Source organism: Anomalospiza imberbis, chromosome Z (assembly GCF_031753505.1).
Source record: "Anomalospiza imberbis isolate Cuckoo-Finch-1a 21T00152 chromosome Z, ASM3175350v1, whole genome shotgun sequence".
Lineage (NCBI taxonomy): Eukaryota > Metazoa > Chordata > Aves > Passeriformes > Viduidae > Anomalospiza > Anomalospiza imberbis.
In genome coordinates, this window is record NC_089721.1 from 61,832,342 (window position 1) to 61,856,212 (window position 23,871).

At 40.1% G+C, this 23,871-nt stretch overlaps 1 protein-coding gene across 5 annotated transcripts in view; it reads right to left on the reverse strand.

Annotated features, from left to right (window-relative positions):
• NRG1 (neuregulin 1) overlaps positions 1 to 23,871 on the reverse strand; it is a 447,143-nt gene that overhangs the window by 272,914 nt on the left and 150,358 nt on the right. For 3 of the 5 annotated variants that reach the window (XM_068176234.1, XM_068176240.1, XM_068176243.1), the window contains exon 2: positions 10,565 to 10,639. The exons of 1 other annotated variant lie outside the window; for it this stretch is intronic. In XM_068176234.1, coding sequence (XP_068032335.1) covers positions 10,565 to 10,639 — 75 coding nt within the window. The remainder of the gene's footprint in view (positions 1 to 10,564; positions 10,640 to 23,871) is intronic. One more of the 5 variants, XM_068176241.1, reaches the window with a different exon arrangement.

A 23,871-nucleotide genomic window follows, 5' to 3' on the forward strand; every position in this document is an offset into this window, starting at 1 on the left:
CAACTGTGAAGCATAGACAAAGTATACCACACCTGGCATGATTTATGAGCCACCTGGCATGATTTATGAGCCACCAAATTTACTTGCTAAGATGGTTTATCTGACACAGGGATATTTATCATAAGCTCACCCTATGAAGCAATAGAGATGGACTATGTCAGAACAGCATGCAGATGCTTTCACCCAGCACAGGATGCCTGCTGCCACGAAAACTGTTGGAACACAGCCCTACATGCCCTGAAATTGCTCACTTCTGACACAAACATACAAAGTTTAAGACTCCTAAGAGATAAAATCAGCATACCATATGTCCTTGCTCCTCATAGCTTCCCTGCCTCACCTCTTTACATTTTCAGTAATATGCAAATCCCTGAAAGAAGGTTCCGGTTCCAGGTACTAGAGTAGTTTACCACCCCACTAAGCTTTCTTCCCCATATTTTATTCTCTCTCATGTTGCCATTTCTATTCATTTTCATGGACACACTGGCTTTACAAAAACATAAACTAAGAGTGTTAATAAGCATGGGCTGAAAATCCAACTTCATCCAGAATTATTGAAAAAACTCAGATATGTTTGTTATAAACACACGCCTGGCCAACTTCAGCTTTGCCTGCAGATCACTTTATTCATGATACAGGATTTATGAGTTTAATGGAGCAGTCAGGAAAACAAACATATATATGTGGGTGCCTCCAGTACACCCACAGCAGGAGGGAGGGGATGTGTGGTTTGTGCTGCAGTTCTGCCTTGATTGCTGAGCTAGGCTGTCGGCAGGACACCTGCAGACCTGTGCATGCATCTTGAAATTTGGGACAACAATTTGCACCAGTCTCAGACTGCTATGGAGAGGGTCAGTCCTGGTCTACAACAGTGTAAGGGCGAGTAGACAACAGGGCTATTTTGGATTGTGCCCTCCACTGCACTGTGAGGACTGGCATAAAGGCAGGCCCTGGGGCTGCAGGAAGAGAGACACTATTCCCTTGGTTGTCTTGAGTCAGGGTCACCAAAGTCATCTTGGAAGCATGTGCATAACTGATAATATCAAAAAAGTCTGCTTTGGACACAGGCTTCCATATTAAATCTCGGTCATCTCTGCTAATTCCTTTCATATGCAGTGACCTTCTATTGCCTGCTGTCAGAAAAAATTTCAAGTCACCTCTTTGTAATGATCTTTTTGTTTTGCTATACAGACCTTTACTGACTTTTGCTTACTGAAGTTCAGTTGGTACACAAGAAAGAAAACTGAAGAATCCTTTCTAAATTATGCACTAAGAAAGATTTTCCACATGCAGAAGCCAAAAGACAAATTTCCCAATGCATAAGCCATGCAGGGTGAATTCAGCCAAATCTACATTTCTTTTCATGCCTTGTAGAATTGGGATGTCCCTATTGGTCAAATTTGCAGCAGGAGGGTGTGACAGAGCATGTATTTTGATGTCAGTTCTATGACAAGTACACACGGAGAAGAATAACTCCAAAATGTACCAGTTCAGGATGTGGGATGAGATACTGGAAAGCAGTTCCATTGAAAAGGACCTGGGGTCCTGGTGGACAGCAAGCTGTACATGAGCCAGCAGTGTGTCCATGTGGATAGTGGGCCAGTGAAATCCTGGGGTGCACTAGGAAGAGCATATCAACAGTTGAGGGAGGTGATCCTATCCCTCTGCTCAGCCCTGATGAGGCATATCTGGAGTGTTGTCCAATTCTGGGCTGCTCAGTACAAGAGACACATGGAGCTCCTGGATAATTACAGGACTGGAGTATCTCTCTAAAGAGGAAAGGCAGAGGGACCTGGACCTATTCAGCCTCAAGAAGGCATAACTGAGAGGGAACCTCATAAATATCTACACCTCTACAATAACTGCTGAAGCACCAAGCAGTAGGACAACAGACAACGGTAAAATGATGCACAGGAAAGTCCACCTGAAGATGGATAAGAACTTTAATGTGCAGGTAACTGAGCAGGTTTCCAGGCGAGATTGTGGAGTCTGCCTCACTGGAGATGTTCAAGAACCCTCTGGATTCCATCCTCTACCGTGGGCTCTAGAATGACTCTGCTTGAGCAGGGAGGTTGGATCAAATGACCCACTGTGGTCACTTTAAACTTGAATCATTCTGTGATTCTGTGATTTGGCGGCTGGGCAGTTTTGAGCTGCTCAGTGAGGTTTGAGTGCAAAAATTACACCAATCAAATCCACGGGATATTATGGCTATACCAAAACCTCAAGGCCAGGAGATTCATTGAACCCTTGCAGTGATTAGCCATTAGACCGTGACTAAATCCTCACAGCACAAATTGCAAATGGTACAAGCAAGCAGAACCTCTTTATCAGCAAGCATCTGTTTGCAGTCTATTTTAATCATGGTATGTTCAGGTTTCCGAAGAATGGAAACTAAGGGCACAGCTATGTGGTCTGAATTTAAGAACAGATGCCAGCTGATGCCTGCTGAGCACAAACATGCTGGTAACCTTCTGTATCAGAGAGGGAAATGAAACCCAATAAAAAAGGCATTAGCAGAAGACAAGTGATTTATTTCTCTGTAAGCAAAACAGAAACAATTGTGCATTAACTGGAAAGTGGACAAGAAATTTTGGGTCTTGATTCCTTAGCTCAAGCTAAACAGTTTTAAGACATGATAGAAAACTGGCAAACTTGACTTCTGCACTTGCTTTAAACAAGACACAATTCCATGTCACTCATGCTGGTGACAGGGTGACAGAACATACTGCACTCATTTTACACTGAAATCTCAACCTTCTGTAAAGCTATATCCTGGATTATCGTGGGAGCTTGTTACTGTAGCTATAGCCTGGCTTGTAGTCTGCCTCTCATCTGCAGTGTGTCCAAGAAGGGCAATGGAGCTGGTGTAGGGGCTGAAGCACAAGTCATATAAGGAGTGGTTAAGGGAGCTGGAGGTGGTTAGCCAGGAGAAAAGGAACCTCAGGGGAGATCTTATTGCTCTCGACAGCTACTTGAAAGGAGATTGTAGTGAGATAGAGTCTCTTCTTCCAGAGAAGAGGGTAGCAAGGCAACAAGGGACAGTACAAGAAATAGCCTTAGGCTGTACTTTTTTGGCAACAGACACTAATGGGAAGAGAATGAGAGTCACCTTGTTGGGAAGGCAGTCCTATGAAATGCCACCAAACATGGGGATTGAGTCTTTTCTATGTGTTGACATGTTCCAATAATAATAGAATCATAATGGTTTGGGTTGCCAGGGACCCTTAAGATAACAGAATAGTTTAGGTTGGAAGGGAACTTAAAGATCATCTTAGCCCAATCCCCCTACCATGGGTCAGAACACTAGACCAGGTTTCTCAGAGCCCCTCCAACGTGGCCTTCAGCACCTTCAGGGATGGGTTATCCCCAGCTCATCTGGACAACGTGTTTCAGTGCCTCACCACACCCACAGTAATGCCTACAATGAACTGAGTTGTTCTCGCTATGCTACCAGTATTGTGGACTAAACAATAAACAATGGAGATTTGTGGTGTTGCATTTCACTGCTAAATTCTCCACACATACGAGTCTTTCTGCCTTGAGCCTTCTAACACCGTCCTTGTTTTGATCCTTTAATGTCTAGTAAGGGTTGAGCTGAAATATCTGCCTTTTCCTGAGCAAAGACGCTAACAGTCTACTTCTTTCACTGTTGATCCATTCATTTACCTGAAAACTATCCCTGTAATTTTGACTAGTTTTCCAGCCAGTTCTTGTACTTGATGGAATGGGAGGAGTGACAAAAGAGAGGCATCAGGGAAGCATGGCTGGATGTTGGGGCAAGTCTGGCCTCCTAGATTTTGGATGGCTTTAAATGATTGTGTATTTACAGGACAGAGGTGTTCGGCTAAGATTGGATTTGAAGGCATTGGACAAGTGTAATTGGATAATACCAGATGTTGGGGGCAACAGCTTAAACACCATCTAAACATCTTGCATGTTCCACATACCTGCTCCATCCCTGGCAGTGTTTAATAACAGGTTGGACAGAGCTCTGAGCAACCTGGTCTAGTGTAAGTGTTGGACCTAGATGATCTTTCAGTTCCCTTCCAATCAGGCCATTCTATGATTCTATGATCCTATGAGCCTGTGAGCCTGTGAGTCTATGACTCTTTGACTCTATGATTCTGTGATTCTATGTCCAGTATTATGGACTGTCTGAGCTGACGTGTGAAAGGTCTGACATGTGAAATGACCTGCACTGTGATTCCTTGCCCCTTCTCATATAAACCCCTTCACATCTCTTCACCTGTAAATCGTGGACGGAGGAAGAGCAGTGTTTTCTCCTGTTGTGATTCTTGTGTCCATTGATTTCTTCACTAAGGAGAAATGTGTCCCAGCAGACCTGAATATATATGTTTTATTTGCATTCCTAAAGATCTTTAAAGCAAGTCCACCAGACAGTTTCCACAACTTACTTCTTCACAAGATGCACAGGTATTGCAAGTTGATTTTCAACTTGCTAATAAACTTGGACACTGCTATTATGGGAGTACTGAACAGTTCAAACTCTACATTGTGATCACTGACCTCTTGCTGGGCTGGGAGTTAAATGTAGTCACTTGTTTTCTCTGCATTGTTATTTATGAGTATATTCATGCTCCAAGCACAGTTAGCTCAACATGATGCTCCTGAAACTGGCATTAAAAATTCAATTTTCCTGAGTCACCAAGAATCAGTATGATCAGAATACATTACTCATCAGCAGCTGGACACCTGAAAGGCTTAACTCAGAAAAAATGAAGACACAGAAGTTCAAAAAAAAAGAAGCTAGATCAAGTTATAGCTTGGATATGACTACTGTCATTTAAATCCTATGTCTCATAGACACTAATCTCAGTCATTTCTCAGTTAATTTTCTGTCTATGGCATGTTGCCTGTCTGCTGGGTTATCTCATCTTGATAGGTACTAGAATAATAATCTAAGTAGAATATCTATCAATTCCTCTAATCATGAGGAATATTCTTCACAGAATTTTCCTCATGATAATTACTTCTCTAGTTATTCTTGTAATTCATGTAAATTACTAATGCTTCTTTGGATTTAACTAAACCCTTGGCTTCATGATCTTTCCTTTGCAGTGAATTCCACGATTTCACGCTGTGAAACTAACATCTTTAATTTCTGTGTCTGTCTCTGAATTGTTATATTTTGAGGTAAAAATGTCTATTCCTCCATGTTTAGATCACTCTTATATTTCTATCACCTCATGTTTGTCCTATCAAAAAACAAAGAGTCAGATGCAATAGAATTCACTCAATGAATGCAATATCTGCATAAAGCAGGAAAAGTCAAAGGCTATTTTAACTTGATCTAAAAGTAAACCTCTGCAGTTTATGCCCTTCTCCTATATTCCATCCAATTCCCAAGCATTCACACATTGCATGTCTATTACCTGCTATGGATAAATCTCTACCTGACTCAACACGTCAATCAAATCAGTGGATAAATCTCATTTTTACTCGCTGAGAACATGTTTTATAGCGATTTATCTCCATGAGCTTTTCCTAAAATTTGGTTGAAGGAAAATTCTCCCTCTGTCTTCATTGTCTTATACACTCTGCTCTTGAACTTAACCCTTTATTTTAGTTTAGCTTAATTCTGAGTGAAAGTGCCCACACATTAAGTCTGTGTAATAAATGCATTTCAAAAATTCAGATCCTATTATCTCTATGTGTCCATGAAACAGGTTCCAGAATATCTGTGAAGTACATTATATTGCATATATAAAAAAGCAATTATTGGATATTTTTATTATTTATATCTCTCATCTAGAGGCAGTCACTAAAAAAACCAAACTGAACATTTCACAGTTTTAACACCTTGAAGTGTTTAAACATCAGGTTCTGCTCTTTCTGAACCTTATGAGTGCTTCTTCTCTGTCCTCCCACCTCAAGCAATAGTCATGTCTTCATGGGGCTTACCCTCCGTGGTACTTACACTGCTGAGACTCTCCCGACTCTCCAATCTCCTACCAAGTGCTGGCATGAGCTTTTATCTGATTTCTGCCATCACCTCTGCCCGTTCCCCTCACCTGAAAAAGCAGGCTTCTTCCCCTCTTGTTTTAGTGTTACAGCTAAGTAACCTGAGGAATGGAATCCAGCAGTGGTGTGCATCATCTTCTCAGAAAGAGATTAGTGAGGTTACATCCCTTTCATCTCATGAATTCATACCAAAAGTGTCAGTGTACATAAAGCCGTACTAGCTTTAAGAACTTGTAACTGCAAATGCTTGGTGTCCAGCCATCCTTAAAACCTGCATCACGTGAACCATTTACCCTCTCTCTCTCAGGAGCTGATTTTTTTCCTGCTGCTTGCAGATCTTGCCACCATGATATGTGCCAGACTGAGATTTATGTTGCAGCTCCCATTAACTGGAACAAAAACAATCATTTGAAATTTCCAACTGTCATGAAATGAAATATTTCCATAGAAAGCATGGGCAATTATTTCTTGCTAAAACTAAAATCATGGGCAGGATGCTTCTGTGAAGACTTTCTAATTTGTATTATGACAGACATGATTAGGAGGTGGACAGAATCAAAGCAGCATGGTGTATAAGTCAGAGCACAGAAAGGATAAGAGTTTAACTCTTGTAATAACACAATCAGATGGCAGAGTGTTGTTGGCAATATAGAGTCATTTTCCCAGTTTTCCCTATGAAATCTGCCAGCAGAACTAGCACTCATTAGCAGACTGCAGAAACACCTTGTCATGTCTCAGAAAGGCAACTAGTTTGGTTATAATGAATGGCCAAAGAAAAAGCTTCTAAGGGTATGTAGACAGCAAAAAAAAACCACAAAAAACAAACAAACAAACAAAAAAAGCAGAAAACCTTATAAATGGAATTACAATCGTTAATCTTGCTGGTGTAATACTTATTCCCACACCCACTAAAATAAACAGCAGACACCTGAGCAGCCTCAGTGGGTTCTGAATACAGATTTTAAGGTGAATAACACAATAGCCAAGAAACCCATAATGCAACATGGTAGCTTGAAATTTCTCATTTCTGTGTGAGATGTAGACAGTGGCTAGTGTCCCAGAAAATTTCTGCTTTTCACATCTATGTCAGTTGGTATAAGAGCATATCTGCTGTTACCTTTTCCTTCAGACCCCGCCTCAGGTAATATTTAAGAGCTTATTGTGCACAGCAGGAATTTATAGTGACCTCTCTGTTTAGATTACCATCACTACAGAAAAATAAATATCCCAAAAACTACCAAAGACCACCATCTGGTGTCCATCAAAACCAAATGGGAGGCCAGGGTTTGAAAACACTCAGTAAAAGAGTATTAGATGTGATATCACAAGTCATTACATTAATGCAAGAGTACTTTCGTCCCACTGAAAGAGTCCAGGACTTTATCACAAAGTCACATCAAAGTTGCTGGCATTTAGTCTTTGGAGAATATCTACTTCTTTTCTAAACACTGGTGCAGACTTAACTGGATTGACAGCTTCAGGACCTGACCCATACAATTTAGCTACACAACAGGAACAGTGCTGTCAGAGTGAGACGCCTCTAGCTAGCTCTGATTCCCAGCACATCTGTGAAAGAATGGTTTTCTCTTTCTGCCCTTAAAAATCAGTCAGGGTCAGTCTTATGGGGAGTAAGATTTTTGTACCTGTTTGAGATTGTCAGCTCAATTTCTAGCTCTTTTTTCCTAAATTCTTAGCTGCTGTGTTTATATAGCAGATTTCACTTAAATTTAATGCCAAAAAAAATCACATCACATTCTTATGTCAACTACATGTTACCGGAAGACAGAATTCATCTGGTTGTTTTGGAGGAGACAGCTTAATTCCAAAGAAGAAGGATTTTCTTGCAGCTTAGGTGCTAGACCAAGTATCTGTCTATATGAAGTTTAAATACACGGGACTTTGCTACTGTATTTACAACAGACAGTAGAATTAAAAAATGACACTGTTTGGAAGGCCATTTTGGAAGACATGTAGTCCAACCTCTACTCAAAGCATGGACTCCAGGTTCAATCAGCATGCTCCAAGCCTTTTATATTGAAGTTTTGAGAATCTCCAAGAATGCTCAACACCTTATTCTATCTTTTAGAGGAAGATTTCTTAGAGGGAGATCTCTTAGAGAGAGATTGCTATGGACTTAGATGGCTTGAACACCATCCTTTTTCTTGCCCTTTAGTCTGTCCACGTAGATAGACTATCCTTGTTTGTACAAGGCTTGTCATTCAAAGGAGAACACCCTTAATAATAATAATAAAGTCCTAAAAACATTTTAGATGCTTTTGTGAATCTTCATGAATTGCTTGACTACAATAATTTCAACACTAAGCTGCACAAGTCCAGTGTCCAACCAGGAGACTCAGAGAAGCTACAAACCAATGAATGGAGGTTAAAAAAATGACATTCATTGACCAAGCATTTTGAAGCCTTGATCAATACCTCCCTGCTTGGTATTACTAGGCTGTTGCTTCTCTTGCCTGAATTTTCCCCCATACAGCGCAGTCTCAAACTGTTCTTATAGAGAGGAACCACAACAAACCTTAACAAAATCAATCATTGTGCAAAGTAATCCCAATCCATCTTGAAGTTTAAATGCTCTAAAAAATTGAATAAGAAAAAAAATCCAAAAATAGAGTGCTGCTCTAGACAAGTACAGGATGGACTACCAAATAATCTAAAAAGAAGAATAGCATAGTATATATTGTATTTCAGACTCTAAGTACCCAAAACTTGCTTTGAAACTAATTCTCTCCAAACTATGGGGCTGTACTCATCTGAGGCTCTTGTCTCTTCTTCTTTTTTCTTTTTCTTTTTTTTTTTTCCACATAAAACCTGGTAGAAATGTAATCCCAGGTTTTAGTTCATGTCCACTCATTAACTGCTAAAGGTATTCTATGAAAAGTGAAGCATCAGCCTGAATTCTGTCCATACTCAGCTTCTCATCTTTGTGAGATTCTAAATTTTTTTGAAAATCACTTCCACCTGGTACAAATTCTAGCACAGATTCCTTAATTGAGGGCTGCATTTTAACAGTGAGCCTCCTGTTATCTCAAGGGCCATGTCCATGCGCTTACTGACACACAGAACTGCTCACATGCTTGATACAGCTGACAAGCCATCTGTTTTGATGCACTGCCCAGGATATCAACATTTCCAAACAATAGCTTACAGAAGTGGCCATTGGACTGCAGGAACTGTGGGGCATAAACAAATCATCAGAAAACTATAAGACAGGACAAACACAGTATGACTCAAGCATTTGAGATGAAAATGTATGGTTTGAAGAAATTCTTTGCTTAAGAGTCACAGATCAGTGACACATTGGCCTGTGCTGTGAATTTTCTATTGACCACTGCAGCATAAAACTAAATAGAGCTTTATTTATGATAACATTATTAGTTACTTTTACAGTTTGTGAGCAAGATTTTTACTAATATATTCAAGTATATTCATAAAAAGCTGTATCTACATATATATATTAAAGATAGAGTGTTTAGTAGAATCATGGAAAATGTTAGAACTCTGCTGAGGACAATGCATCTAGAAAAAATAGTGTTAATCCCTTCACTGCACAGTAGATTCTTACTACTTTATCCTTCCTTTCCATGAATGAGTTGATACAAATTTTATAGCTCTAATAGTCTTGAACCAGTACTCTCTCAGTCCGTGACAGAGGATGTAACTTATCCTACTATCTTTGAAGTCCAGGGGTATTAGAGATTTTTTCCTTTTTTTGCCTTCTGTTGTCCTCTGCATTTGCCATCACATCCTCTCAAATTTTGCAGCTGAAAGAGTTGCCCACTTCTCCTTTAAATCACTATCTCCTTCCTCAGCTACCTTCTCTGTGATGCTGGGCCAAAGCTTGTTGGGGCAGGAAAGTAATTTTTCACTTGCTCTGTATAATGAAGTTTTTCCCCCCCTCCTTCAATTTCATTAGGAGCATCTTCACCCAACACACATATCAGGAGCATGGGCAACTGGGGACTGGGATCACAAGTGCTGTGTAACTTTAAGTGCATGCATAATGAGAGAGAACTGTGCAATGTCTTGTCTTCTCCCTTGCAGGTGCACCTATAGAGAATCAAATTGACAGCATCCAAATTAACTCAAAGACCTCAAAACTGAGAGCAAGGTCTCTTCACCTGTCCTAACACAGATCAGTGCTCCTACACAAATCTAAGACTGGTAGCTTATGTTTCTAACACTGAAAATAACAATTCAGTGAAGATCCTTGTCTGTGGCATGACTTCCAGCCGCTTCTCTAGTCAGACAAGGTGTCCTAAGCTTTCTTGGTGAGCAGTTTCCTCTGAAGAGCGTCCAGCTCAAAAAGTCTGTTCTGCTGGTAAAATTACCTGGCACTGGCCCTCACGTATCAGAATCCTTGTGTGTTTCAGGAGAAGCTACATTTATCTAATGCTGTTTAGTAAGACATCAAAAACTTGCATGCTACTCCAACCAGAGTGAGCTAGGGCTAGCAAACTTGCTCTCTCCCTATTCTGGACACCCTCTGAAGAGTTCTTGCAGCTTCCACAAGCACATAAACCAATACCACTTCAAAGAGTCCCTTAGCTGCAAATTTAATCACAGTTGGAACCGGTGTTGATGTCTGTCTGTGTTGGTGCCAGGCTGTACTGAACTGGCCCTTCAGACGTGGCCCTTCCTGACAGTAAATGGCAGAAGAGAAAGAAGGAAGGGAAAGGGAAAGACAGGGGAGAAAAACGGAATGTTTGATAAACTCACTGAACAGATATGCAGACAACATCTCATGTTTTTTGAACAATCTCTTACTGTAAATTCCTCCCCCTTCCAACACACACATTTTTCCATATACACACACATCTCCCAGCCAAAATCTGGAGAAAATGGTTGCCTTCATCAAGCCATTGTTGAACGTGCTCATGGCACTTTAAAGCGTGTTCTGGAAAAAAAAAAAAAAGGGGGAAAGCTGGAGGAGACCCCACACAGTCAGCTGGAGAAAGACTTATATACAATTAACCGTTTGACAGTGCTGCAAAACTCAGAGATTTCTGTCATTTTGAATCATTTTCTTTTGTTGCACCCAGCAGGTGAGATGCACCTACCTGGAGCGAAGGTCTGGGTGTGGGACCTTGCCACCAGTAAGTGGGAGGGCCTGTGCGACCTCATCACCTGGGGCCGCAGGTATGCCTGTGTCTCCACAGGTACTGGGGTACGATGGATACCTGCGAGGTGTGTTTGCCCTGACTTGCGACAGCAGAAACAGAATGTGGTCAGCAGATGACCTTCAAACAGTGACCATGGTTCCAACCATCCACCATAGTCTTCAGACGATGACTAAGACACCAACCATCAGCCAACTGGCCCCTCTACAAGTGGGGAATAAACATTTATGCTTTTTGTTTCTGGAAACAGACTGTTGATGAGTTGGACTGCCTGTGTTACAAGCAGACTAACAATGTTCTGGGGTTGGTGACAGATTTCTTGGAATTAATAGTTAAGTCTATAAAGGGAGTGTAATGGTAGAGAATTTATAGTATGAGTTGAAATCCCTTTGACTGTTCTGAGCCAGTGTCTGATGGGGGTTTTGATTGTCAGCAGATAAACCTTGGAGTTGTGTCTCTCCTCTTTCCTGCAAGGGGCCTCGCAGGAGAGCAACAAACACTGTCTCCTTCTTTAAACAAAAAGGGGGAATTGTGGGTATTCTCCGCTCAGTCAGAGAGAAAAAGAGAAATATTTCTGCCAGACTAAGCCTGGGAAAAAGTCTGAGAGGAATGTAAACAATCTATTATCCTGTTTTCCATTTATATTGCATATAGATATGTTCTACCACATTGACCTAAGTTCAAGTCTGCCAGTCAGGTGAAATGTTTTAACTTTAAGACCAATGAAATTATTGTTCACGATGTTCTTTATAAAAGAGAGAGGTGCATTTGAAAAAAGATCATTCTTTGCCTTCTGAAGATAGAGTCTCTTCATTCCCGTCCCTGCCTCGACAGTGACAGCTTCATTTGCTTTGTCTGCCTGTCAGTCCACTGGAAATTCCTTTAAGAAGGTTCATTAAAGAGGGTGTGGGACATGCAAACTGCAGAATGGAGGACGCTATTGCACCAAGTGTGTGCGGGACTTCACTGACAGATCAGACTGCCAAGACTGAGTTTATCTTTCAACATTTCTGTAAGGACAGATGCATATGATAAGACTTGGATATCAAACACAAAGATGTCAGACCTGCTGTCCTGTTCATTAATAGACATTGGTTGCAGCAGCAAAAAAAAAGTACCTTTGTAGGATTTCTTGTTATGAATAACTTTACCCTCAGAAAAGTGTAATTCAAATCCTCTCTATCATTTAGGTCAGCTAGGGCTGTGTTATTAACCTGACATGTGTCTCTTTTGCAGATTGCATTTGTGAATTTGCTGTGGAGGGAATGGGCCCTGTCACTAGGTGTAAAGGTACAGGCATCAAACAGCTCTGATGTTCTTCATTCCAGATGTGCAGCTCTCTAAGTAAGGCACCAGAGGTGGACTGAGAACCACTCAGTTTGAAAGCATTTAAGTCCACATATTTTGACATTTGAGCTAACGATCACTACATTTTCAATCTAGCTTTCCACTTTTTGGTACTTAACTGCCTTCACTGAAGTTTTTGTAGGACTATTGGGTATCTATGTGCTATATTGTGAGCAACTCAAGGAATTGGAAAGGGTCATGGAGTTTTTCACAAATAAAATTTCTGTGCTGCTGCTGCTGCAGTATAGTGAAACCATGAGCACCAATGGCATTTGCCACAAAAACAGCACAAGATTTTACCAGTGAGGAAGAAAGGAACTTGGCATCTGTTCTTCAGCCCAACTACTGTGGCAACAGTAAGGGAGTATTAATACCGTGCTATAACTAAGCACTTTCTTTATCGAGTTGCCTGATTAGTTCTCACAGAATCTGACTGGGTCATATACACTACTTAAAAACAAAGATGGATGATAAAGGTGAGAGTAGGTTTAGATTAGATATTAGGAAGCATTTATTTACTTTAATAGAGGTGAGACACTGGAACAGGTTGCCCAGAGAAGTTGTGGATCCCCCATCCCTGGAAGTATTTAAGGCTGGGATGGGATCCTGGCCAAGATGGTCTAGTGGAAGGCGTCCCTGTTCATGGCAGGGGAGCTGGAGCTTAATGATCTCTGAGTTCCCTTTCAACCTGAAACATTCTTTGATTCTATGTAACAGCTTTCACATTCGTTATGGAATCTTTCAGAAAGGACATGCAACATTAAGACTAATTTGAGAGAGTTTTAGAATGCCCACATAAGCATTGCAAACATTCATTATACTAACTGAAGAGCAGTTAACTCTAAGTTATTGCTGACAGACTTTCATCCATTCATACAAAGGCAGAGGAATAGTACTGAAGTAATTTGTGTTTTGAAAGTCAAAAGACTGAGGGGAAATTTCAATTTATAATCTCTACCTTGCAGCAGAATCAGCTAAAGCAAGATATAGGGTAACTTCACCAAATTCTGGTGTGTTATGAAGTTTTAATTTACTGTTCTTGAATTACTTTGGCTGAAGATCTCAGTTTCTTTGGAGCTCTTGTATACTTATTAAATAGTATGTTGCTGTTTATTTATATGTCTGCCTGCAAAAACTTTTAACTAAAAATCACCAACATTACAAATACATCCAGAGTCTTCAGGATTGCTAAAAGAAAAACAAAAAAAACAAAAAAAAAAAAAAAAAAAAAAAAAAAAAAAAAAAAAAAAAAAAAGACTTTTGTCATGAGCGCTTGTTCACTTGCTGTTTTAAATGTGGCAAGAGCCCACATTCTCTCAATGAGAGGGAAGTGATGAAACACTGGTCTATTGTTTTTTCAAAGATCACATTTTATTCAGAAGTACTCTTTATTCAATGCTATTTTCCTTGGTTTTACAAAACAGCCTTATCAAATGAATTTAAAAAATCATGCTACCTATCTAGGCTTCATTTGTTCCATGTTTTCCTTAAAAACCACTTCTAAGGTGTTCTTATTGTTTATAAAGTTTTTCCCACAGCTTGCCCATCTCTATTCCAAGACCTTTTGATCTTCAGCCTCTATTTGGCCTGTTCATAACTTTTATTAGCACAATAGCTTTGTTCTCTCTAATTGAATGCTACTTAACACTCATCCTTCACAGGTTGTGTTTCCTCTCCTTTTCTTGCCTTTGCTTCCTTACAAAAGTATTTTAACTGTTCAACATTTTTCTGTAACTCACTACCACTCTAATTAAGTCTTTATTTCTTGAAAATTTTTTTACATATTAAAACTGAAATGTCTCAAATACAAGGCTTGTAGGAGCGTCTCTACCCAAATACTGGGTTAACTGATTTTGCCACCATATCTTTCTGTGAGTGTTATAAAGGTTTGCATCTTCAAAGCAAGAAATAAGAAACCAAAACTGCTTTTCTTTTTGTTTTTTTTTTTTTTTTTTTTAAGGTAAAAACACATATCCTATCTTTCTGTGCTGCTGAAAAATGCTTATTACCAGTCATTTGTCAAAACTCCTGTTTTGACTTTGCTTTTTCCTTTCTTCAGGGAAACTGAACTATTTCAAAAGTCCTGAAGCAAAGTATTGACATACTGAAATATGTTTATATGCCTACAAAACCACTTTCAATTAAAACTGCATTTATAATTTCAGCAACTCTTATGATTTTCTTTCCTTTTCTTAGGACACTTATGTACATTGTAGCTTCTTTATGTAAATGAAAAGTAGAGAATCACTGATCTATAGACACAATATTTTTGTTTAGACAAAAAGAACAACAGCTTTTGTAATTGTGCATAAAAGCCTGAAGAATTGATCCCTTCCTGCTCAGAATCCAAACTATTAAAGCAATTAAACTTTTGTTTCTTTATGATAGGTAATGATTTTTAAGACAGGGTTAAGAGGAGAAGGTTAACAGTGACCTACCGCTCTCTTCATCAAGCACAAGGGAGGGACAAGGGAGGGAAAAGAAAAGATGGAGACAGACTCTTCTCAGAGATGCAGAGTGAAAGGGGGAGAGCCATCAGGTACAAGATGCAGCACATGGTACTAATGTGAGAACTTCAGAATTTTTTTTTTCCCAAAGAGGAAGACTACCACGGTAACAAAATCTTAGGAATGTCTTGGATACTCCATTCTTGGAGCTATTTAAAAAAACAGCTGGTCACTGTGTACAGCACTAGCTGGACTAAAATTGAGGATGGGGAGGCAGATTCAACTTCCACAGGTCCTTCCAAGTGGCATAGTGTTATGAGTTGTGACAGAGGTATTTAGCAATACTAAATGTCAGTATTTACCTGCCACACATTTGAGAGAATAACCACTGACAGGTGCAATGGTGTCTTCAAGGGAAATATTTTCCCAGCTAAAAAAAAGAAAATTTTGTTATCTATTGCATTTTCTGCCTGGTTTCACATGAAGTGCACTGTATAATTCAACCAGAGATAGCTGGAATGAACAGTGCAAAATGCAAGATTGTATCCCAGGGGAATCAAAGCACCAAAAAAGATGCTGTGTTTGCTCATATATAAAAATCAAGATAAAGGACATATAAAGAAATTGCAGTCCCTAAAATATCTTTCAGTGAATGGCCTTCTGCTCAAGAATTGCCTACTTCAATTTTTAAAATATAGAAGCGTAGTTTACAAAGTGCTAGATGAGTGTAAATCTGGCCCTGGAAAATTAGCAGATTACTGGGCATCCTGGAAATGCACATCCAGCAGAACCAAGCTTCCTTAGCCCTCTTTGACAATAAGCCAGAATTCAGCATTTCACCTTCAGCCTCCCAAATTTGCAACATGGCCAAGAGAGAGCAGCCAGGGCAATACAGCAGCAAGAAGTTCCCTCCAGAACAGACAAAAAGCCCTACTGGAAACAAATACCATCATCCGATTTCGTCTTACAGATTTCTTACCCAGCATGTGGCCCATCTATCACATCCATGTCTCTTCAGTGTAGAGACAAGGATACTTTGTGGGACAGTGCCAAATGCTTTGAATAGATCAAGGTAGATGGCATCAGTTAGTCTTCTGATCCGCTGCTTCTGTAACCCCATCATAGGAGGCCACCAAATTTCTCAGGCATAATTTGCCTTTAGCGAAGACATTTTTTCTGCCATCGGTCACATTCTTATTTTCCATATGTTTTAGCATAGTTTCCAGGAGGATCTGCTCCATAATCTTGCAAAACACAAAGCCAAGAATGACCAGCCTATGGTTCCACAGGTCTTCCTTTTTTCTCTTTTTAAAAATGGGCATTATATTTTCATTTTTCCAGTCAATGGGGACTGCACCAAATTGCTACAATTTCTCAAATATGATATTGACTTAGCCACTTTCTCCCGTGGTTCCCTTTGGATTCATGGATGCATCTTGTTAGAACAAATAGATTTATGTGCCTTTAGGTTCTGAGCATCTCACTCTTCTCCATGATCCAGTTAACCAGGTCTTTTCATTACTTCTGGAGAGGTCCATGTTTTTTCCTTGTATTCCTTTAATCACTGATGTACGTATGAAAGCTTTTCTCGTTTCCTTCGACATCCTTTACCAGCTTTAATTTAATCAGGTCTTTAGCTTTCCTAACCTGATCCCTGGATGCTCAGATAATAGCTCCGCACGCCTCCCAAGCTACTGTCCTTGTTTCCACCCTCTGTGTGCTTCCTTTTTGTGTGTGAGTTTGTCCAGGAACTCCTCATTCATCTGCATAGGTCTTCTGCTGTACCTGCCTTACTTCCTCCTTACTGGGATGCATCAGTCCTGAGCTTGGAGAAGGTGATCCTCGAATACCAACCAACTTTCTATGGCCTCTCATCCCTTCAGGGAGTTATCCCATGGTACTCAACTAAGAAAATCCCTGAGGAGGCCAAAGTGTACTCCTCTGAAGTCCAGATTGCTGTGTGCCTTCCTTACTGCCCTGAGAATCTGAAACTGCACACTTCATGGTCACTGCAGCCTAGGCTGACCTTGGGCTTTACATCCTCTCCTCCCCTACTCCTTGCTGGTGAGAACAAAATCCAGCATAGCAGCTTTCTTCATATAACTTGGAGAAGAAAGATATCATCAAGGCATTCCAGGATCTTCCTGGAATGCTTGTGCTCTTCTGTGTTGTTCCTCAAAAAGATATTGACGTGGCTGAAGCCCCCATGGGGACCAGGGCATATGAACAAAAACCTGCTTCAATTTGTCTATAGTGTGACTTTATCCAGGGAGTGTTCCTGGTTGGGTGGCCTGTAGCAGATCCCCACTATAATGACTATAATATCATCTATCACATCCTGCAGGGAGCTGCAGTCAGAAACCAATGCATAAAGTCAACGAACCTCTGCTGTTCCAGCTTTCCTTTTGAGAAGTCTCCAAAGCAGAGTGGATTTTGCGTGTGTTTGTTCTTTGTATGTGTCACTGGGTGGAACATTGTTTTGTTCACCTTGAAAATTAGAAACAATAAGGATTGTCAAAAAAGTGGAATGGGATCAGGTTCTTTGTTCACTTAAGGAACCACTGTGAAATTTGGCTGGTATTTGTCAGCCAGAGCTCAAAAACAGTTATTTGGTGACACTAGCCAGCCTACTCCTTATATGCATTTTCTTTGGAGTTCATATGTGTAGCCTGGTAAGGTTTTATGTGTGAAAGACTTCAAGGTGCACCAAAACTAAAGCATTCTCAGGAAGAGTTTTCTTTTTGCAGGGTATGAAATCAAAACAGGCAGAAACTCTCTGTCTGTGACATGTCTCTGCTCCATCTTTACAAAGAGGTGTAAAGAAAATGCTATCCCTTCAGATTAAAGAAAATAAAGCAGCTGAAGAATTATATGATGACTAAGAAAAGATAAGCATCACAGGGAAATGAGCAGAGAAAATTTTTTAGTTAAATAATAAAGTGTCAACAGGATTCTAAGCACATATCTCTGGCTTAGGAGTACCACAGCCACTACTATACAAAAATTCATAATGATTATGAAGAAACATTAAGTCCTTGTCCTAGTCTTTATTTTGTTGTACAGGACACTTGGCTTAGTGGATACTTGTTTCATCTGTTATGACAGTTTCTGTGTGACTCCATAAGGCTTCTGGATGTGATGATGTTTAGGATCAGGGCAACTACACTTAGTAATTTCAAAGAAGAAAGAAGCATAGGAAACGGAAGTAAATTGACTGTCACCAGTTTTGGCATGAATATTCATCTACAGAGACTGAGGCTTCAAGATACCCCGCTGATAATCACATGTTATCCTTGTTCCTACTTGGGGAATGGACACAACTGTAATGTGCAATCACCAGGGGTGGTGAGAGAGGAAGACAGCATCTCTCAGCTCTCTGGAGAGACAGGAGTCAAAAAGCAGGGAGAAGCTTTCAGGAAGCTAAAGACTAACCCCAGTTTATTGATATAGGCCTCTTTGGTTCATTGTTGTGTGACAGAAAAATTGTGACTGATTTCTAGAGTAATGAAAAAAACAATCACTCTGTGGCTTTGTTTAACAACAAAAGTGTCAACCTAGGGAAGATTAATCAAACAACAGCAAAGAACACTTACACAGTGGCTAATGTATGTAAGAAAAATAAATATTTTGAATGCACATACAAAAATATTATTATAATTCTAGGACGGTTAAACACATTTTTTCAAAGTAACCAGTGACTGCACTGACTTTTGTGGTGGGAGACAGCCTGGGTTATTTAGAGCCAGGTTTGCACAGAGCGCTAAATCCACGCCTCTGAAGACTCACCCACACTCTTTAAAATACTTCTAAAAGCATGTTTGAAAATAGAGAAACTTGAACTCATAGCCCGCTTGAAAAAGCGGCTTAGACATCCTTCAAGTCTTGCTTTTCTATCGATTCCTACACCCCAACCACTATCTGTGCTTTCAAAACAGCTCCTGTCTTTGTCCTCAAAAAAAAAAAAACCACCAGCTATGCCCTCACCATACACCTGCCACTTCTCTCCATACCCATCTTCCACTGCACTGAAGCAATTACAGTTATTTCTGTTCATATTCCTTTGCTTTGACCACTCACGTACATCCCCACTACAAAGCAACCTTCCTCCAGTAATGTTGAATACACTGGGCTGAAGCATAAGACTAATTTCTTATAAAGTGCCCCACTCTGAAAACAGAGAACAGTCTTTGGGAAGGAGAGTAGTGGTTGGGTTATATCTACATGGTCCAAGCAAGACAACACTGTGGGTCATTCTCCACTCGTGACCACTGCAGAAAACAATCAGCGTTCTTCTCTTTTTAGCATGCAAACTCCTTTCCTACAGTGAAATTTCTCAAATGTTTAATGAAAACCATTGCTTTCAAATCACATTTTAAGCTTTAACCACAAAATCAAATATATTCTCTGGATACTCTTGCACACATCCATATTGCAAATGAATCCCAGCTTTGCTCTAAAAACGACATTTATGTGGCTGCATTTGTTATAGTAATGTATGAGGCGGAAATTAAGCATTTGAAGTTATAAAACTAATTGGAAATAAACACTTGAACAGGATGATTTCTAGTATTACGTTTTTACATTACTATTTTTCCATTTGTCCATTTTAACACTATATACAGCTACAAAAATCTGGAGGACCAACTGCATTCTGTCCACACTTTTTTCTAAATCCTTTCCCACTTTTATGTGCCTCATACAATTTACCTGCTGTGTTTACTTGCTCATATAATGAATAAAGTTATTATCATTCAGTGCAAATAAAAAAAATTTAACTAATTTCAGCCTCTAAATTATTTAAAGACCAGATAAAACAGAGGAATATATTCTAGCTCAGTTGCTTCCTGCATCATCAAATTAGGTTTGAGAAAACTGAGAAAAAGATCCTATTTTCATGGACAGGGTATTGAAAAACAACATCAAGTTACAAATTTTTATAAAAAGTGCTTTTTGCAAGATTTTTTTCTCATTTTGATGGCAAACTAGTGCGAAATTGTTCACACTTTATGGTAGAAAACCCTCTTAGAACAGCCGTGCAGCTTGGGAAGGTCAGCCGGGCATTTTAAGTATCAAAATGTAGCATTGAATAAAATTCTATCTGCAGTCTGGACAGCCTAAAGTACAACAAAAAGTGAGGCAAAAGTGTCTAGGAACACAAGATAACTGCAGTATTGTGTGTTTTTCTCCATTGCTATCATGGGTTACATGCTGCTGAGTAGTTTCGGGAAAATTTTCTTTGCCTGGCTAAAGTCTGGTCAGAGCTCAAAGCAGCAAGCAGTAGGCAGCAGCAGTCTATCAGCACCACTCGTTTTGGTGGATGCGTTTCCAGCCCATTTTTGTACAGCTTCTTAGCTTATAAAGAAGGGAGCCGAGCACCTACTGAAATGAGAAAAAAAGGAAAGCTGAAAGAGCCAGTTATTGTTAGTGTGTCAGCACTGCTGAACTCCAATTAGTCACTTCAAAACAACAGGTAGCTAAAAACTAAATCAGCTGTTATCAAACTGGTACATAACTAAAGTCAATACACTAAATATAGCACCCACCCTGACGGCTTGTGTAGCTCCATAAACTCTTCCTACCGCAGAAGCAAGGAAATGTGTGTGGCTTGTATATGTTCCTTAGAAGCTTCTACACATGGGAGTATTTTTAAAGACCTTTAGATTAGTCAGAGTGTTTAACATTGCTAGATATGCAAGGATGAAGAATGGATTAGAACTGACAGTCAGACTTAGTGTTTTTAATCAGAATTAGTGTTATAAAAATAGCCCAGAAATCCATAAGAAAAGTATTATGACATTTCAAATAACCTGAGATACTCCCTATGATGTAGTAAGTGTCATTCATTCTCTTATCACCTATAGCAAAGCTGAGCTAGTTTGAGCATACCAAGATTATTCACATTTTGCTTCCTATCAGAGGAGTGTTCATGGTTTGCAAATGTTAATTAATTAAGTTCCAGAACTCTCTGAGAGATAAGAAAGAAGGTCAGCGTACCAGTTACCTTAAAGACCAAAAAACTGATGTTTGGAATGAAAAGAGCATAGCACAGGAGTTCCTCTTCTCTGTCCCCTTTACTGACAATTTGCTGCATTTTCCAAATTTGCCAACGCGTGGATGGAAAAGGCCTTCTTCCTGGGAGAGCTCCAAGCACTCCCTAGAGGTTCCCTTCACCAGAGCTGAACTCCTCTGCCAGGCAACAGCAAAATGTGTTTAGCTGATTTAAAGTGTAGGTTCAAAAGTGAGCAGAGTGCTGAGTGAATATCCTCTCACAGGCACAGTTTGGGAGTTTGGCCTCACCAAGCAGCAGAACAGGCAGAACAGAAGTTAAACATGCACACGTGGAAGGGGGATACCAAGCAGTGATAGCTTTTTGCCATGATTGGTGGGAGTGGGGTATGCAGCAAATTCATTTTTAATTGGAGTCAGAGCAAAGCCTGGGTATCTTCCCAGCAAGCTTATTCCATGTGCACCATCATTTGTGGCCTGAATAAAGACAGAGCAATAATTCCTGTAGTTCTGGATTTGTTGAATGAAACGAGATGGGAGTGACACTGCAGGGATTGAATGGGATAATCAAAAGTCTCTCTTTCCAGCTGTAGGATGGATGCATTTTAGACACTTGGTTTCAAAGGGCAGGCGGGTGTGTGAATTAAATTGCAAACATACTTATTTTATCTGGTGACTGTTTGCTAGGAAGAAAGAAATAATTTAAAATAAAGTTTGAAATATTTAGCTGATTGGATTAAGTATCTCAAAGCTGCAATGATGCAGTCATGGATTGCTATGAAATAATTTCTCCTGATCCTGGAGTTCAAATCCTCCCATGTATGGAAAGCAAGGCACTGCTGTAGCTCCACTGCTTGCCTTTTTGTCTCCATCTAACACAGGCTTCACTGTCTAAGCACTGAAATCTCTTAGGAGAAAGGCAGATCCAGACTGAGCAGGCTCCATTGCCTCTGCTTACTTCCTTTCCCCATAACTCTTCTCTGGGTGAAGGAAGCAAACAAAGGCCTCTTCCTACACATATCTTATCCCCAACAGTAAGCGAATACACGCCCTGGGTCTGACAACATCTCACCACAGTAAGGCATGAAATCTTTGCCCTTTTCTTGGTTAGAATCTAGCTTCATTGCAAGCAGCAGATAACCAGTGTCATGGATATAAACATATTAAATAGTCTTTGAATCACAGAATTTCAGTAACTTCTCCAAATGATGTTAATATTAGTAACCTCTAGATCATCTTTTAACTTCTTGCCTCAATAAAAAGAGCCTTCTCCAAGCCTTATGTAGCTTTCAAAATAAAAGTAATACCCTGATTTCTTGGTACTGCTTTCAGATAATGAAGTCCAAATAGAAAACTCTGAACAGTGGTATTTGCATTCCTGGCTTCAGTTTTAACAACTTTGCCCTACATATAAAAGGATTAAAAGGCTTTAGGAATGGGATATGTGATGCAGATAGCTACATTAATTTCCAATATCTTCACAGGCAAACATACATTAAGATTTAATGTTTTGGTGAACATTTGAGGCTGAAATTATGCTCCCAGTTGTGGGCATTTTTCAGATGTTATGAACAAACTTCTCTGTACCTTGACACTTAAAACAGGCACAAAGACTGTCAAAAGAAGACAACAGTTCTGCTTCTTTTTTGCATGGGCAAACACAGGTAATTTATTCGCTGTCTTTAAGTGGGTTCCTAGGGTTAAATAGGATGATTTATAGTGGTACTTTGACCCTGTCTAGATGCCAAGTGCCCACAAAATCTGCTCTGTTACCTCCCTCTGTAACTGGATGGGGAAGAGAAAACATAATAAAATGTTCATGAATTGGGATAAGGACAAGATCACTTTCTGATTCCCATCATGGGCAAAACAGACTCAACTTGGGGATATTAACTGAATTTATAACTTATGAAAATTAGAGCAAGATAATGACAAGTAAAACAAATCTCAAAACCACCTTCCCCCCACCTTCCCCCAGCTCCACCTTCTTTTCCAAATGTGCAGGGAGATAGGGAAGGAGGATTATGGTCTGTCAGTTCATCACACCCTATTTCTCTCACTACTCAGAGAGAGAAGTCATTCCCCTGCTCCAGCATAGGGGACCTCACATAGGAAACAATTCTCCAGGAACTTCTCCAGCATGAGTCTTTCTCAAGGGCTACAGTTTTTCATGAACTACTGTGGGTCTCTTTTCACAAGGTGCAGTTCTTCAAGGACAGCTTGGTCCACTGTGGGTCCTCAACAGGGTCACAAGTCCTACTAAAAGCCTACTCCAGCATGGGTTCTTCTCTCCATAGGTCTGCAAGTCCCCGCCACCACCCTGCTCCAGCCCAGGCCTCCACAGGGTCACAGCCTCCTCTCAGACATCCACCTGCTCTGGCATGGGGCTCCTTCACAGGCTGCAGGTGGATCTTTCGCTCCCCATGGACCTCCATGGGCCGCAGGGGCAGAGCTGCTTCACCATGGTCTGCACCAGGTGCTGCAGGGGAATCCCAGCTCTGACACCTGAAGCATCTTCTGACCCTCTTCTTCCTGCATTGGCCTTAGTACCTGCAGAGTTGTTCCTCTCACGTACTTACACTCCTCACTTCTCTGAGCATAATTATATTTCCACAATAATTTTTTCCCTTCTAAAATATGTTATAAGAGAAGCATTACCACCGTCTCTGAATGGCTTGGCCTTGGCCATCAGTGAGTCCATCTTGGAGCTGTCCTGTACTAGAAAGACTGTTTGCTTTTACTGTTTCTGTAACAATGCAGTAACCCACTTTTGATTTTCATGAAGTGTTTAAAAAGATAAAGTTGTATTGAATTTGTATCTTAAAATTCCAGGTTTCTATAGAAACTGTATCTTCAGAAAGCAAACTAGGAAACTTCCAAAACATCCTGCCAGGTACGGAAATACTCTTTAGAAGATGTCATCTATTTTTCCTATTCTCTTCACCAATGTG